The sequence below is a fragment of the Antechinus flavipes genome, chromosome 3 (genome assembly GCF_016432865.1).
Source record: "Antechinus flavipes isolate AdamAnt ecotype Samford, QLD, Australia chromosome 3, AdamAnt_v2, whole genome shotgun sequence".
Taxonomy (NCBI): Eukaryota; Metazoa; Chordata; class Mammalia; order Dasyuromorphia; family Dasyuridae; genus Antechinus; species Antechinus flavipes.
In genome coordinates this window covers 320,351,257-320,369,563 of record NC_067400.1, presented here as the reverse complement: position 1 = coordinate 320,369,563, position 18,307 = coordinate 320,351,257, and the positions used below count along the sequence as shown (strand labels likewise).

The following is an 18,307-nucleotide window of genomic DNA, read 5'->3' as shown; positions in this document are numbered from 1 at the left end:
CTGAGGCCATGCTGCTCAAGTAGAAATCTGCTCTCCATCAGCCAGGGAATCAAGCCAGAAGAGGTGCAGTAGAAGCTCTAGCCAAACTTATCATAGTTATAGTGGAGTATTGTTAACTTAGCTTACTTCAGTACTGCTGGGCTTGGGGGTAGGATCTACATTTAGAACTACTAGGGACCCAAAAAGTCACCAAGTTGAAACAGCTAGATGGAGCTCAGACCCTGGAGTTCAAGCCTCAGACACTTATTTACGTAGCTATGTGACTGTGGGCAAGTCACTTAACCCCAATTGTCTCTCACACGCAAAAAGTCACTGAGCCAATCTCATTTTTTACAGCTGGGGACACTGAGCCCAGAGTGGCTAATTTGTCATTAATTGTTAATCTGACAAAAGACATTAAGAATTTTAACCTTGTTCAGTATTCCACCTGGAATAGTTATTCTTCGGCTTCCCCTTCTCTAACTGAATTATCCTCCTCCCAATGCTATCTCCAATAAACTATTCTTCCTAATCCCAGTCCATCTTCTCTTATGCCAATTTCCATTCTATAGATTTTGTTAGGGGAAGACCACCGCCAAAATGGCCTGATTGTTCTGGAAACACTTTAAGGACTATCTGACATAAATATGGGAGAGCAGAAAAGTAGGGGAATAAGAAGGAATTGTTTTTTCACTTGGGGCAAAAAGAATTGGTGGAAGAAATGTAGAGGGAGACAAAGGAAAGTCCAGTTGTAAGTAGACAGGTATCCTGTCTCCACTTTCTCTTCTAGTGACCAACAATGGCAACCCCTTTCCCTCTCCATTTCTCAGGGCCCACCTAATAATAAATCTCCTTCAAAAGTAGGGGTCTTTGGAATGCCATGAGGCAGTCTTTGCCACCCTATCCTAATTATGTCTACATGGCAGAAGAAAGCATACCATGCAACTTTGATGGTAAGAATTTTTTAACTGAATAAATAAATGAATTTTTAAAAATTTATTAAGTGCTAATCAATATGTTAAAATGGGTAAGAATAGTGAGTAGAAAAAGAAGAGAAGACCTATGACGATCGAGCTTCCTAATGGGACATGATATTTTTTCTCAGTAGATTTCCTAGTAGTGCCAAGAAATTGAGTCAAAAATGGAGTTGTCATCCTTGCTTTGGAGAAGATACCTTAAAAATTTGGAATAGCAAGTGTTCATTTTTGGCAGTATCAGTTTTGTTTTCTTCAGACTTGACACAATTTATTACGACAATTCAAGAAACCCAATGTAACAATTTAAGCATCATGAATTTTTGAATTCATTAATTAAATGAGTGAATAAAATGTGTCACGATGAAGAAGGAGGAAGGAGCTTCAAGGTCATGGCTGAATGCCTCTGGGCCACAGCTCCCTGTGGTCCTTGCACTAAACCACAAGAATCTAGAGTATGTTCAGCAAATGCTTTCTGTGAGGACAGGAAAACCACAGCCATGGTCCTGAAATCTCAGGACCAGCTCTGGTTTGTGTCAGGTCCCTCCTGGCACTTCTCTGTGCGCTTGATCCTTTCCCAAAAGCCTTAACTGAAAAATAGATGCCTACTTCCCTGGATGTTGGCTACACACCCACAGAATTCAATGCCATGCTATTTAAAACAAGATCACCACTTATAAAAATCAACAGGGGCAACTTGATCTGGAGCAGGGACTTTTATCATGGACCTAGTAGGATTTTAATGTTAAAATCAGTGAGTGGATTTTAACAGCTTTCTATTGTGTTAGCTAGCTAGATGGATGGATGGATAGATAAGCAATGGAATAAGAAGTGAAAAATAATACAATGAATAAAAAAGTAAATAAATGAAGAAACAAATAAATGAAAGAATGAGTAGGGTCTCTTCATGGCAATTTCCATGGACAAAGACTTCTGAATATCTTTAGACCTCATCAGATAGTTTTAAACTATATAGTCTAATGTACTACAGTTTAACTATATCCTACCATATTCATGTCCTAATTGTAGACCATTTTGCGTGGTATACAAAGATGAATGTTTCTGCACATAAAGAGAAGGACTTCAATGTCTGTGAAGCAAGGTCTTGTATGCTACAAGAGAATGATCATGAACAAATCATATATTGGAATGGCAATAATGCTCTCAGAACCACCTTCTATTTTTAGAAATTATTGAATCTCTCTCAAAGAACTTTTAAAAATGGCTATATTTATCAATATTTACAATATTAGAAATTAAAAGTGCTAAATGCTTAAAATATGTATTAAATTGTTTAAAAATAACAATAACAAATCCATTGTATCTTAAAGTACTTTAAATGAAAAAGTAAGTATATTTTCCAAAGCAAAAATAAGAGTGAGAAGAATGGCATTATTTGGTATATTTTTTGCAAATCTCTTTAATATCTCATTTAATAAGACAATTGGATTCTCCAAAATGGTTCTATAGTCAATCTGTTGTAATTTTGATTGAAGTGTATAAAGAAAATCTGTCTTCCCACAGATATGAAATTGAAATAAGGTTTTCATAGGCAAATTATGTCTTAGTATTATTAGGACAGATACAGTTGATAGAATGCCGAGCAGGCAGTCAAGAAGATCTGAGTTCAAATCCAGTCTCAGACATCTATTAGCTCTGAAACATTAGATAAGTCAAACAATCCTATTTGCCTCAATTTTCTTATATGTAAAATGGACTTGGAAATGATAAACAGTTCCAGTAACTTTGTGGAGAAAATCCCAAATGGAGTCACAAAGAGTTGAACATGACTGAATGAATACCACAAATATTAGGACAATATTTTTTACCTCAGCTATTCCTTGAAAGGTCTCAAGGTTTCCCAGCAGTCCTCAGAAAATACTTAAAGAATCACTGGCATAGAGACTAGAGCTTTTGATTTAGAGTTCTGACATTTAATAGCTGAGTGACTGTGGGTAATTAAGTCACTTAACCTCTCTGGACCTCACTTTCCTAATCAGTAAAATGGGAAAAATGAAGACTTACATTATAAATGAATGAATTAATGAATAAACAAATGAATGAAAGAATGAGTAGGGTCTCTTCATGGCAATTTCCATGGACAAAGACTTCTGAATATCTTTAGACCTCATCAGATAGTTTTAAACTATATAGTCTAATGTACTACAGTTTAACTATATCCTACCATATTCATGTCCTAATTGTAGACCATTTTGCGTGGTATACAAAGATGAATGTTTCTGCACATAAAGAGAAGGACTTCAATGTCTGTGAAGCAAGGTCTTGTATGCTACAAGAGAATGATCATGAACAAATCATATATTGGAATGGCAATAATGCTCTCAGAACCACCTTCTATTTTTAGAAATTATTGAATCTCTCTCAAAGAACTTTTAAAAATGGCTATATTTATCAATATTTACAATATTAGAAATTAAAAGTGCTAAATGCTTAAAATATGTATTAAATTGTTTAAAAATAACAATAACAAATCCATTGTATCTTAAAGTACTTTAAATGAAAAAGTAAGTATATTTTCCAAAGCAAAAATAAGAGTGAGAAGAATGGCATTATTTGGTATATTTTTTGCAAATCTCTTTACTATCTCATTTAATAAGACAATTGGATTCTCCAAAATGGTTCTATAGTCAATCTGTTGTAATTTTGATTGAAGTGTATAAAGAAAATCTGTCTTCCCACAGATATGAAATTGAAATAAGGTTTTCATAGGCAAATTATGTCTTAGTATTATTAGGACAGATACAGTTGATAGAATGCCGAGCAGGCAGTCAAGAAGATCTGAGTTCAAATCCAGTCTCAGACATCTACTAGCTCTGAAACATTAGATAAGTCAAACAATCCAATTTGCCTCAATTTTCTTATATGTAAAATGGACTTGGAAATGATAAACAGTTCCAGTAACTTTGTGGAGAAAATCCCAAATGGAGTCACAAAGAGTTGAACATGACTGAATGAATACCACAAATATTAGGACAATATTTTTTACCTCAGCTATTCCTTGAAAGGTCTCAAGGTTTCCCAGCAGTCCTCAGAAAATACTTAAAGAATCACTGGCATAGAGACTAGAGCTTTTGATTTAGAGTTCTGACATTTAATAGCTGAGTGACTGTGGGTAATTAAGTCACTTAACCTCTCTGGACCTCACTTTCCTAATCAGTAAAATGGGAAAAATGAAGACTTACATTATAAATGAATGAATTAATGAATAAACAAATGAATAAATAAACATTCTCATGTTAGAAGATTGTTCTAAAGCTCAAATGAAATGTTTAGGTAAAGCATTTTATAAATGTTGAAATGTGCTTTATGAGGTTAGTTATTATTTTGTGGGGTAAGGGTGAGGAGTAATCCAGAGCTGATGAGTTGACTTCTCCTGCCATATATAACTTCCCAGAATTCCTATTTAATCTTTCTATGATTCACTTTCCTTGTTTGTAAAATTGGGGATCAAAATGCCTAATTCAAATGGAAGTATGCATCTTTTTTTAAATGCAATTAATTTTTTTCAAAGCTTTTTATATACATGATGTTCTCTGAGCCTCCCTAAGGTACGCTGAGGGAGGTCTTTATGATTATAGTGGGGAAGACAGGAGAGGAATGGCTGGGATTTGTGATTTTATCTGCTTAGTAGGGCAGTCATTGCCCAGAATAGGGCTCCCACGTATGGAATAAAAAACAAAGAAAGAATGTGGTAGGAGCCACATCATCTAGGTTCTCATTGTGGTTTTGGTCCTACAAATGGAACTCTCCAACTGCTTCAGAAATTTACAGTCTAAGAGAACTTTCCAAATTGAGCTACGGAGGGGTTGAGTTCCCGGACTCACAGCGTCAATGAAGTGTAAGAGGCAGGATTTGTACCTGGTCTTCCTAACTCCAATCAATCCATGTTGCCAGGCCCCCTCTAATTATTATAACCATTTCAAAAAAAGTTAAGACCTCATAATTTTGAGTAGAACTTAAAATTGATTTAGAGGGAATAATAAATTAAAACAATTAGATGCGTATATCTCAGGAAATCTAAAAAGATCTGACTGTATTTGGATTAATTCAGAGATTCATTTGAATATGCTGAGCTAACAAAAAGACAGATCTTTTAGCTATGACAAATAGTATAGAAAACCTTGTTACAGAACTGGTGATGGATGACCCAGGACAGTCCCAAAGAGCAAGGCATCGGGTTATAACCAGAAGACAAATACAAAATTAACTGGATTTTATCAAGTATTAAATATACTATGGACCAGCCACACTGGCCTACTTGCTATTCCCCACACAATGCTCTATCCCCCATCTCCTGGCCTTTGCTTTGGCTCTCCCCCATGCTTGACACTCATATCTCTGCCTCTTGGAATACCTGTTTTTCTTCTAAACTGTACCAATCCCACCTTCTTTATAAAACTGTTCCTGATCCCGACACCTCCAGCCACAGAGCTAGTGCCATTTCTTCCTAAATTACTGTGTGTTAATTTTGCATATATTATGTATATACATGCTGTCCCTCCCTATTAGAATATAAGCTCCTTGAAGGTAGAGGGGAGGCCTGTTTAACTTTTTGTTTTTGTATTTTGTATTTCTCAGTGCTTAATACAGTGTCTGGTAAAGCACCTGACTCTTCATGATCCTATTTAGGGATTTCTTGGTAGAAACACTGGAGTGCTTTGCCATTTCCTTCTCCAGATTATTTTACAGATTAGGAAACTGAGGCACACAGATTTAAGTGACTTGCTCAGAGTCACATAGCTGGGAAGTATCTCTAGCCAGATTTGAAATCAATTCTTCCTGACTCCAGGCCTGGCTATCTGTCTACTGTGTCACTTCCCTATCCACCTATGCCTAATAGAGGTGCTTGACTGAATAAGTAATCACCTGAGTTGTAAGAATAGCATTTTACAAAGCTCAGTGAATTCAGGGAATTAGAAATTTTTTTAAAATTAATTTAATTTTTTCATTTGACTTTAGCGTCCAGTTCACCTCTTCATTTTAAAGATGAGAAAACTGAAGCTCAGAGAAATTAAGTTTTCCCCAGATCACACAATTAATGAGGTAAAACAATTCTGATCTTCTTCCTCTCAGTCCAGTGTTTTGGTGTTGTCTCCACTAAACAACAGATTTTAATCTGTTTTCAGTTTAGACAAACTAATTGCATTTTTCAATACAAAATATTTGGTTTAATGGTAAGCTCCTCCAAGAGTCAAAGAAGGACTTTCTTAGAGCTCTAGGGCCAAGAAATAACCCTCACACTCCTACTCATTTTTCCCCTTAAGAGCCTATGATAAGCATTATGCACACCACAGCATATTACCTTCTTGGTTGAATTTATATGAGTCAATTTTGAATAAATGAATTTATTTTTAAAAATCACAACAGTAACTGTTGTAGGAAATTTTCTGTTCTTAAAATATTTGTAGAGAGGAAGAAAGGGGAGGAGGAAAAAAGAGACCTATGATTTCATCTCTGTTGGGAATTCCCAGTATGAAATCTCCTTCCACCAATGCAGATTGGAACTAATCTGTAATTTACAGTCACAGAAAGGAGGCTGAACAATATGTTTGGTTACTGCTTGCCTATGGCTTTTAAATATATATATATATATATAGATAGATAGATAGATAGATAGATAGATATGCATATATGTGTATATATATTTCTTCAAAAATATTTTCTACTTAAAAAAACTGATAAGCTAAGTTTCACAACTAAGGCATTGAATTATGATTTACTCAAAACTAGGTAAGCAGATATATTCAACTTTAATGATACTTAAGGGAAAATGTCTGCAGAGCTCACATTACAGCTTAGTTTCTCCATTTCTTATGCAGGTACTATGTTCTAGCCTGTATCATTATTATTTGTTTTGAGTGTCTGATTTTCCTTGCTAGATGCTATGTCTTGTTGATCTCTGAACTTGTCATGGGACCTAGAATAGTGCTGGCATCTCACAGCTGTTAAAAATATGTATACCCAGTATCTAAATTTGCCAACACAGGAATACTTAAAATAATCAGCTTTGGTAAAAATTCTGAAGTAGCCATTTTGTTTTCTGTGTCTTTCCAATTACCCCTTTCCAAATCCTCTTCCTTAATCCAGTTATGGTACCCTCTTCCCTTGTATCATTATGATCTTCGATTCTCCCCTTCTCCCATCAAAACTTGTTCTCAGTTGCCACATCATAAACTAATACATATCAAAATTTTAATTACTAGCAAGTACTTAATGTGTAACCCTATCATATTAAATAAGGACTACTCCAATAAGCATAAGAATTACAAAATGTAGAATTTGAAGAACTGGTGATAGACAAATTGGAGAGGGGTGTTTTTTGAGTAATCCTCAAGAAAGAAGGTTCAAGATTCATTCAAGACTAGCCAAGTGACTATCCTTAAGGCAAACTCAATATGGGAAAACTTTTCATTATGCAAATTATACTTTTGATGTAGTGAATTTTTTTTTCTTTTACAAAGAGGTCACCAAAGGATTCTTTTAAATACAATTTATCCTATTAGATTTGGTTGATAAAAACTTTACTTTATACTTAACTTTTTCTAGAAAACCTTTTATTGCCTAAAGTGAAAACTCTTCTACAAAGATTCACCATATACAGAGCATATGTTATAATTTAAGGAGAGAAATTGGATTTAAACTGAATTGTTAAACTTTCCCTCAGTCCCTTTGTAAACAGAGATATGGTTCAATTTATATGGCTAACTGATGTCAGAGAATGGTTAGTGCCAATGAAGTGGAGGGAAGTCCATCTGACATACAGAAATTAAACCAGCAACCTTGGCGTCCACACCGGCATGTTCAAATACAATGAGCCCCAGACAGTCCAGATCAGAGGGCTGTGTGGTGATTTGGGAAGAGAGAACAGTAACATAAAGCACAGATGGGAAATGACTACATTTGCTTCCGTAATTTTCCCTCCTGATAATTCTACCCTTAGATGATAGGTGGGGTTGGGAGCAGATGAGTTCTGCAAGCCCCTGGATTACAGGCACTTGGACCATATTATCCAACACCCATCCCCTCCCAATCAAACACATGGCCTGACAAAAGCTATTCCCTTTTGTGAAGTTTACCTAAAAAAGACACATTCTATTCTGGAAAATGGGACTGACCCAGAAATCTTGGACATGTGGTCCTTCTTCTTTTGGGGCTGGGCTGTTATACCAGAAGATGAAATATGTAAGGAGATAAACATGGCACCTGATTCCAGAGTTTCAGAAGTGGTCTGATTAGCTTATGGATTAATCCGCTCTCTTAATTGCTGTATGACTAACTGAGGACATTCCCATAGCTTTAGGGGGTTTATTTGCCAGTCTATTTCCACCCTGGGTTCTGTTATCTTGGACAAGTGCACCAGCCACTTTGATCTATATATACAGCAAACCTAGTGCTGAGAATACCACCTGCTTTGAAAACAGCCTGTTATTCTTCCTGGTTCCTGTTGTTGATGTTCAGTGGTTTGAGTCATGTACCATTCTTCATGACCCCATTTTGGGTTTTTCTTGGCAAAGATGCTACAGTAGTTTGACATTTCTTTCTCTTGCTCTCTTTACAGATGAGGAACTGAGGCAAACAGGGTAAAATGGCTTGCCCAGAGTCACACAGCTAGTAAGTGTCTGAGGCTAGGTTTGAACTCTGGAAGAGGAGTTTTCTGAAATCCCGGCCTGAAACTCTTATTCACTGTACCACTTAGATGCCTTCCTCATTCCTGGAAGTGAAGGCCATTCTTGTCACTGATTAACCAATTTGCTAACAATAAGACTTCGAAAATCCAAGTTAATAAACAATGAGACACAGTGAAATAAATTTACCTGGAGAGTAAGGAAGGCAGACTCCCGCAGCATTGACAAAATATTCCAGAAAATTTATACACAGAAAAAAAATCAATAGGGATGGGCCCCTGTATCTTTGGTGTCTAGTATAACTCCCTCATTTTTTGGATGAGAAAACTGAGTCCCAGAGAGTAGAAATAACTTATCTACAAGCAAAACTAAGATCAGAAGCCATCTGTCCTGGCAAGAATATGTAGAATTATAGCTTGAAGGCCTAAATGCTCAGGAAACAGAGTAACAGGGTAGGGTAGATAGGGTTCTTCCCACTACATTACATTATATTTTTTTTCTTTATTTTGTCCATGACAGTACCATACCAGGCAATATAAACAAAAACATAAAGTGTGTCTTGCTGCTATACTATAAAGGATGATTTTGAGGATCAAGTGAAATCATGTAAAAGTAGGTTTTTTGTATATGTATATAAAAAGATACAAACACATATATAATCATAGGGGAATGAGGCATGATGAATAAGTGTGCAGAGAGTCCCCTTGGTCCATTATAAGTGAATTAGATCATGTCTAAAAATGTACACTTAAGACAAATTATCTTACGCCATCTCCCAGAGGATATTAGTTAGCAAATTCCTTTCCCTGTTTCATTGGTGGAGGATCACAGATTTAAAGCTGAAAGGAACCTCAGAGTTCATCTGGGCCAATTCTTTCATTTGTCAGAGGAGGAAACAGGCCCACAAAGGTTAACTGTCTTGCTTGAGATCATACAAGAAGTAAGTACCAAAGAGAGGATTTGAATCCAGAATTTCTGATTCTGATTCTGTGCCATGTTTTTCCTTCATTTCCTCCATTCAAGTCCTTACCACCTTAGCCACTGGTCCCTAAAGTCAGCTCCACACAAAGTTAGTCTGTTACCTCAATGGTATATTGCTCAAAGATCCGAAGCTGTAGGAAGATGTCCAGCTTGATTTTGCGCTCATGGAAAAGCTCTTCCATCTGCACTTGGGCTTCATCGAGCTGCTGCAGGACTGATTCGATGTGACTGATGGAGCTATTGTGAGGCGTCTTGTTGCTGGACACTGCCGAATCCCTGTAGCAGAGCAGGGAAAAAGGAAGGGCGATACCCAACATGTTAAATGGTGCCGTCTAACAGGATCCAAGTCTCTATGGTATGCGTGTGGACCCAAACATAACGCCAAAGCTCTGAGGAAGTTTATGTACGTCATTAAACAAGTGTTCGTTTACCTTTACAGAGTTCTAGAGTTGAAAGGGACGTCAAAAATCCAACATCCTCATTCTAGAGGCGAGGAAACAATCCCAGAGAAAGAAAGCAAGATGTTCACAGCTAGTTAGAGGCCGAGTGCAGATTATTACCCAACACTCTTGGTTCCCAATACAATGTTCTTTGTACTCTATTCAACTGTCTCTTTTCCCTTTACCATATTCATGGAAACACCAAACTGGGCAAAAAGATAATAACCACCTGAGTGTTGTACCTGGTGGTTTTGGAAGATTAAATCTAATTTATATTAAAGTGTTTGGAAAGCATAAAGTGACATAGACATTTTTATGAATGATTCCCCCTGCTAATCAAAAAAAAAAAATGCAATCCCAATCACAGGAAATTTACAGTATATTTGGGAATTACAAAATATAAATGAAGATAAATATTAAACAACTGGAGAATAGAAAAACATATATCAATAAGTGGATTATGGCAGAATTATAGCTTGAAGTTCTTAGTGCTCAGGGAACAGAGTAAAGGAGTAGTCACTCCAGGGTAGGGTAGATAATTGGCAAATATTTTCTAAAAGAAAAAAAATTTTGGTTGAGTACTGAAAATGGAAACTGACATAGAATAGTTGATAAGGAGGACAGAAAAGGGTATTCCAAGGGTGAGAGCATACCAAAACAGGGGTGAGAGTAACCATATTGTTTTTAAAAGGTCCAACAAATAGAATGACTGACTAAAGCAGAAGATGAAAGGTAAAGAAGAAAAGAAATTGGAAAATGTACACTCTGGGATAGCAAGAATTATTTTCTTTTCTCTTCATACCCCTTTTCCTACACTACTCTTCTCCCTACATCTACTCCCACTCCTTCACATCAAGTTTAGTTCTGGCACATAGTAACTATTTAATAAATGCTTGTTGAATTAAGCTGAATTCTCATCCTTTCCCCATGGATCTTTGCAAACTGAACTACTGCAAACATTTGAGTACTAAGAGAAAAACCTAAAACAGTATTTCCCTCAAGAATCAAGGATACTGTGTATTCTGAGGATAAACGATAGGGTTCTTGATGCTGCTGTGATTGGAGAATGTGTTTTAAGTTATCTTTCAGTTGAGAGAATTAAATACACGGTGCATTAATTAATCCCACTTTGGTCTTTGAGCTTTCTCCTGATTAGTACCTTAGCATATTCTTCCCTATCTCCTTTCTGAAGCTTACAAGGGCCTTTCTTTTTCTCATTCGAACCATTTCTAAAATATTATCTCTTAACTTTCCCAAATCTACCACAGAAGAGACCTGCTTCCTATGACCTGATCTGTCTACATATGTCTTCTCATGATTCTTACAATCCCACCCAGTTCACTACATATCTCTATCATTGTGTGTATTATACATATATGTATGTTTATATATGTGCATGTGTGTATAGAGGAAAAGAGGCAGGGAGAAGGAGGAAGAAAAGGAGAACAGAAAATGACAGAAGGGGAGGGGAGAGAGAGAAGAGAGAAAGGAGAGAGAAAAGAGAGAGAAGAGAAAGAGAGGAGAAAAATAGAGAAGAGAGAGAAAGGAAAGAGAGAGAGAGAGAGAGAGAGAGAGAGAGAGAGAGAGAACGAATATATATATATTCTGGTCTAGTTACATATATTTTTCTTTATGCATTTTCATCAATTTGTTCTAGCACCATCAATTTCAAGAAGGCAATGTCTGATTCTGAGTAAATAACTTTGTAAAGCATCCAACACATTGCTACATACTTAATAAGGATTCTCACTAAGCACCATTTACTTTTCTCTTTCCCCTTCAGTGATCTTGGAATAGGATAGATGAGAAGATGAGATAGATGACACAGGATTAAGTATGCCCCTCAATTGTAGGGGGCATGAGGGTAGGTACCACTGCTTAGTTTTGCATCTGGTCTGGTATCTAACAGAGCATGTTACACATTTTATTTTTAGTTCAGATTTACGATTTCATTGGAGTTCAGGATCTCCCTCTTTCCAATGCAGATTAGCAATACATCTGCCACTTACTCGACTCATCAGACATTTATTATGTGCCTATCATGTGCAGAGCAGCTAGCTGGCACAGTGAATAGGGTGCCAGACCTGCACCAGAGTTCAAATCTGGCCTCAGACATTTACTAGCTGGATGACCCTGGGCAAGTAACTCCCCCTTGTCTACCTCAGTCTCCTCATCTGTAAAATAATCTGGAGAAGGAAATGGCAAGTCATTCTAGTATATTTGCCAAGGAAACTCTCTGACTCGGAAACTCAGAGAGTCAGACTTGATCAGAAACAACTGAACAACAACAATGTCATGTGAAAAGTACCAAGCTGTGCATTGAGGGCACAAAGGTAATCAGGTGCCATAGAAGAAGCCCAAGTTCTACCATAAGAGTTTAAATCCCAGCTCTGCCACTTCCTCACCATCTAAATGTTCTTAAACCTTTTGATCCTTAATTTCCTTATCCATAAAAATAAATGTTCGTTGATGTTGTTCAGTCATTTTTCAGTCGTGTCTGACTCTTTGTGGCCCCATTTCAGGTTTTCTTGGCAGAGATACTGGAGTGGTTTGATATTTCCTTCTCCAGATCATTTTTACAGATGAGGAAACTGAGGCAAACAGGGTTAAATAACTTGTTTTGGTCACAAAGCTAGTGTCTGAAGCCAGATTTGAACTCAAGACTTACTGATTCCATGTCCAGCACTCTGTCCACTGTGCTACCATTTTAAAAAATGAGCCAAAAAAGAGAACAAAGAAAATAATATGAATGGTCCATTGTAAATTGGACAGTTACTTAAGTTTCTTGAATTGATAATGGGTTTGCATCAAATGATCTACTCTCTTATCTGATCCCTTTTGCTATGAACAGTAGTGTGTATGTGAGACAGTTCTTGCTCTGGCTATAAATTCAGCCTGAGGGTGAAGAAAATAGCTTTTCTCTGGATGAAGCTATCTATTCTATCCAGAAATGGAACATCTTGTTCTCACTTCATTGTCTGTACCCACTGGGAGAACTAATTTACAGAAAACCAACAGAAAACTAGACCATGTCCTTTTAACCTCTTTAATCAATGCTGACTTGTATGGAAGCTATAATATTTATATAACTGCAATAAAACTTATTGTATTAACATATCATAATTTATCCTAATAAAATATTTAAAATACATATATAAATGTAATAATATAATGCCTATAATATTAATATGTAATAATCTACCATAATAAAAATAGATATAAATTTTTATACTTTAATAATATAATACCTACACTTTTAATATACAATGATAATTTATAATAAATAATAACTATAAGTTCATGTTATCATCTGTCCTTGGATTTCTCTAGCATCTATGTAAATTTACTTCTCATGTTTGCAAATAACACAGATCTGAAAGAAATAGCTAATACAGCCAACTCAGAGTCTGGGTTTTCCTTTTTCTCTCCCTCCTTCTTCCCTTTCTCCCTCCTTCTTTCCTTCCTTCCTTCCTCCCTTCTTTTCTTCCTCCCTCCTTTCCTTCCTTCCTTTTTTATGGCCAGAATTAAATACTGAATCTAACCATTTGTACAAAGAGCTGAGGAGACAAAGATGAATTCAGTCTAGGATTATAGAGCTAGACTTAGAAGGCATTTCAGAGGCCATCTAAATAAGCATCACTACTTATTTATTATTGTTGCTCAAAGCTGATTTTAGAAAGGCCTGGGAAGATTTACATGAACTGCTGCTGAGCAAAACAAGAACAACCAGAAATACGTTGTACACAATAACACACAGTAACAGTAAGATTGTGCTATGATCCACTAGGAAAGAACAGCAGTTCAGTGATCCCAGGCAATCCTAATGAACTTTGGATAGAAAATAGAGAATTATGGAGACTGAGTGTAAATCAACAGATGCTATCCTCTCTTTTCCCCCCTTTTTCTTCTGTTTTTATTTTTTTCACATTTTTTTTCCTTTTGTTCTGATTTTTCTCTCCCAACATTATTCAATAAGGAAATGTGTTTTTAAAAATGAATGTTCTTGTTGTTCAGTAGTTTACTAGGGTCTGATTGTTCATGATCCTGTGAACCATAGCACATCAATATTGCCCAAAGGATTTTCTTGGCAAAGATACTAGAGTAGCAGTTTCCCATTCCCTTCTCCAGTGGATTAAAGCAAACAGTGGCAAAGTGACAAGCTAGTAAGTGTCTGAGACTGCATTTGAACTCAGGTCTTCCTGTCTCCAGCGTCAGTGCTCTATTTACCAAGGCCCTCGCTGCTTCCAACACATCCACTATACAAAAATAAAATGAAGGACACTACAATATATGAAAGGGCAGCTAATTGGCAAGATAGTACACAGAACCTCAGTCCTGAACTCACCTCTCTGAGTTCAAATCTGGCTTTGGACACTTCCTAGCTGTGAGACCCTGGACAAGTCGTTTCACCCTGTCTGCCTCAGTTTCTTCATTTATAAAATGAGCTATAAAAGGAAATGGCAGACCACTGCAGCATCTCTTCCAGGAAAACTCCAGATGGGGTCACAAGGAGTTTGACACTACTAAAGCAATTGAACAACATACAGAGATAAAATGAAGGGCAGAGACTTAAATGTAGAACACAGAGGTTCTTGTCCAAAGTTATTTAGGCAAGATAAAATCTGAACCAAACTCCTCTGACTTCAGAGTCACTTCTCTGCAGTGAACATAAATTACTTTGCAAACTTTTATTTTAGGTGATAAGGTGGATAGATTTCTGAGGTGGCGTCAAGAAGACCTGAATTCAAATCTGGTCTCATATAATAGCTATTTAACTTCTGTCTATCTCAGTTTTCCCAACTGTAAAATGGCTGTGATGATAGTACCTGCTTCCCAGGGTTTCTGTGAGTAAGTATCAAGTGAGATATTTATAAAGCACTTAGGACAGTCTGGCACATAGTAGGCTCTTAGAAAATGCTTGTTTTCTTCTTTCCTTCCCTGATTTTAAGGAATCTATACTCTAGTGTATCATAAGAGATTAAAATGCAAATCTGAATATGATTAAATGAATAAGGCAGATTAGAGAAGGATGAAGCAAATGTGGAAAGAGAGATACTCATACCTGGGGAAGGGGGAAAGTATTTAATTAGGGCTTTATGAAGTAAAATACACTTGAGATAGGCTGTGAGCTAAGAAACAGATGCAGATATGAGGGAGGGGTGGGAATTCCCAGGAACAGTCAGTGCATATGTAAATTTCTTTTTTTAAATTTGTTTTATTTTTCTTTCTGGTTACATATGTATATTAATTTTTTAAATACATATTTCTTTATGAATTATGTTGGGAGAGAAAAATCAGAACAAAAGGGAAAAACCACAACAAAAGAAAAAAAGTGAACATAGCATGTATTGATTTATATTTAGTCTTCATAGTTCTCTTTCTAGATGTAGATGGCTATTTTACAATCCAAAGTTTATATATATGTAAATTTCAAAGACCTTTTGGTTAGTGAGTCTACTGGAGAATCTGGATAATCTCTCTCATTTTTTGGGATAGAAATCTCCAAAATTTTAACTGAAAATCAAGTTTATTCTTTTTGTTTATTTAATTCAACAATGGATATGAAAATAAAATCTCTAATTGAGTTTATTCTCTCACAACCTGAGGTGAAGAAGTAGGTCTCTGAGATAATGAGATTGTCTGTGATCTTTGCCAAATAAATTCTGTTATCCTTAGATTATTTAAAGGAGAGCAATAGTTCATAGGATTGTGGATTAAGAACAAGAAAAATCTGGACCAGTTCCCTCATTTATAGATGAAAAAAAAAAAAGAGGTACAGACAGATGAATTGATTTGTCCATGGTCATAAAATTCTCACAAGTGATTGAAACTCAAATTCTCTGACACTAGAGCCAGCAGTCATTCCTATATAATACATCACTTCCCATGATCTTCAATATGGCATCATTAGCTTTACCAGATCATACTTATTTAGCACTTGGGCAAAGATTTATTAAAAATATTATAAAATATTATAAAATATTATGCCAAAGATTTCATGGCACCTTTTTGGGAACATACAAAGTCTTTTATAAGCATAATGGCATAACATAACATAAGCACAACAAACTATAAATGTAATGTTTTTCAAGTGAAATCTCATGTTTTCAGGCTGGCATTCAGTGCTCTCTATAATCAGCTTCAACCTACTTTTCTGACTTACTTTATAGTGTTTCCATTTGGGACCCTACCTGAGACAAAATAGACTGTTATTCCCCAAATACATCTAGAAGCATTTTTAGCTTCCTCCTTTTGTTCATACTTCTACATCCAAATGGAACACTTCTTCACTCCCCAACTCTGCTTGTCAAAATCCTATTCATCCTTCAATACTCCTTGATTAAATCTTTCCTGATACACCCAACTAGAAGCGATCCTGACTTTCTCTAATGGAACCCAAGAATGTTTAGTTTGTGTCTTGCCCTTCCTCTAGAAGTAGAACATAAATTTGTTGAGGACAATTAATTTTTATCTTATAATCCTTGCATAGAGCCTTACACATAGGAAGATCTTAATTAATAAATATTTGCTGAATTGGATTGAATTGAATGAAGTAAGTTCCATGAGGGCAGGAACCATATATTACTCACATTCTCAGTTCCTAACATAAATATTTAGTAATGTGAATGGCTAATGGGAGAACTTAGTGGGGTGGATAATTGTGAAATTACAAATATTGCTCTGGAATGAAATATAAGATCAAAAAGTTTCAAAAGGAATTTTCCTTCTTAATTGTGTTTTGTTTGGGATGATTTAAAACAAAGCTGTTAAATAGCCCAGAAATAATGCAAATTAATTCATGTGTGACTAATTAAAATTGACCATATCACTAAATTATATCATCCCCATACTCTCATAAGCTAGTGCCAAAGTGAACTCTCATCCTCCCAATTCTGCAGGCTGGCTTTGGATCAAATGCTTCATGATGTGACATTTCATAATGGGAATGTCTCCATGACGCCAAACAGCTACTCTGAGGATCGCTTCAAAGGATCGTGAGACAACACTGTGTTTCAGTAGCCCCAGATTTACCACTTTAGTGGAAATGTTTGCTACTGAATAATAACATAAGAATTTAAAGGTTATTTTTCAAAGTATTTTCACACTTATCTCTTTTATTTTCCTCAATGCTACTTTGTGAGATAAGTGAGATGACAGGGTACTTTTTAACCATTTTAAAGAAGGAAAAATCAAGGTGCAAGAGCTTTGGCCAAGATTACATAGTCACTGATTGTCAGTGAAGTCTAGAACTTAAGCCTCTTGATGTCCACTGAAGACTCTCTCCAGGGGCTCAGATGCCCTTCCGATTCACCTGGCTTGGTTCCCTTCCACCTCTCCTCCTATAGAGCTCGCCCTGCAGAAGTCTCACTGACCTGAGTTGCTGAATGAGATCTTCTCCTTCCTTGATGACGTTGAGTGTGGCATCTAGAGTGGCCGTCTGCTGCTGCTGGAACTGCTTGATTAGTTCCTGGACAGCGTCCACCGAGTCCGCGCACACATCTTCCAGCAGTTCCTTCTGGAGGTCCTCCATCCATGTCCACAACTGGCGACAAAGGTAAGAGGGAATTAGAGAAAATGGGGAGTTGATATAAGGATGAGGAAAAAGAAATAGTTCCAGATTTACCCAACCCACCTTCTTCCAGTCAGAGCAATATCCGACAAGTACTTTACAAATATTATCTCATCATATCCTCACAGCAATCCTGGGAGGTGGATGGTATTATTAATCCCATTTTACAGTTGAGATACTTGAGACCAACAGAAGTTAAATGGCTTGCCCAGTTTTACACAGCCCAGGATATGTCTGAGCTTGGATTTGAACTCGGGACTTGCTGAATCTAGCCCTGGTGCTCTATCCCCCTCTGCCACCTAACTGCCCTAAGAGATTCACGATCTGACTAAGAATTGAGCTAGATAATTTCTCAATTCCTAAGATTCTATGGTTCTAAATTGGATCATGTAAATGTCATTCCCATTTTACAGATAAAAGCAGCTGAGAATGAAGGACTTTTGTGACAGTCCAAGGTGACAGGAACCTCACTAAACCATAGCAATGAATAATTTCTCTTCTCACTCCCCATTGAGCCTGGCTAGTACAATGCTTTCTATGAGGCAGGTAGTGTACACCACAAAAACCTGATGGATGAATGAGTTTGCTGTCTGCTTTGACATCAGGGTGCATTAATTATTTGTAAGCTAAGGGCTCCATCAGGAGGTTAATGAGTGATACAGCTGAGACCTCACGCCCAGCTCTGGAACTCTGCTTCCCAAATTCAGCTTAATTTAG

The 18,307-nt window shown here is 36.6% G+C and overlaps 1 protein-coding gene across 12 annotated transcripts in view; it reads right to left on the bottom strand.

Annotated features, from left to right (window-relative positions):
- KALRN (kalirin RhoGEF kinase) overlaps nt 1-18,307 on the bottom strand; it is a 927,260-nt gene that overhangs the window by 409,277 nt on the left and 499,676 nt on the right. For all 12 annotated transcript variants that reach the window (XM_051985449.1, XM_051985462.1, XM_051985457.1 and 9 more), the window contains 2 exons: nt 17,394-17,563; nt 9,682-9,856 (listed from right to left, as the gene is read on the bottom strand). In XM_051985449.1, the coding sequence (XP_051841409.1) occupies nt 9,682-9,856; nt 17,394-17,563 (345 nt within the window). The remainder of the gene's footprint in view (nt 1-9,681; nt 9,857-17,393; nt 17,564-18,307) is intronic.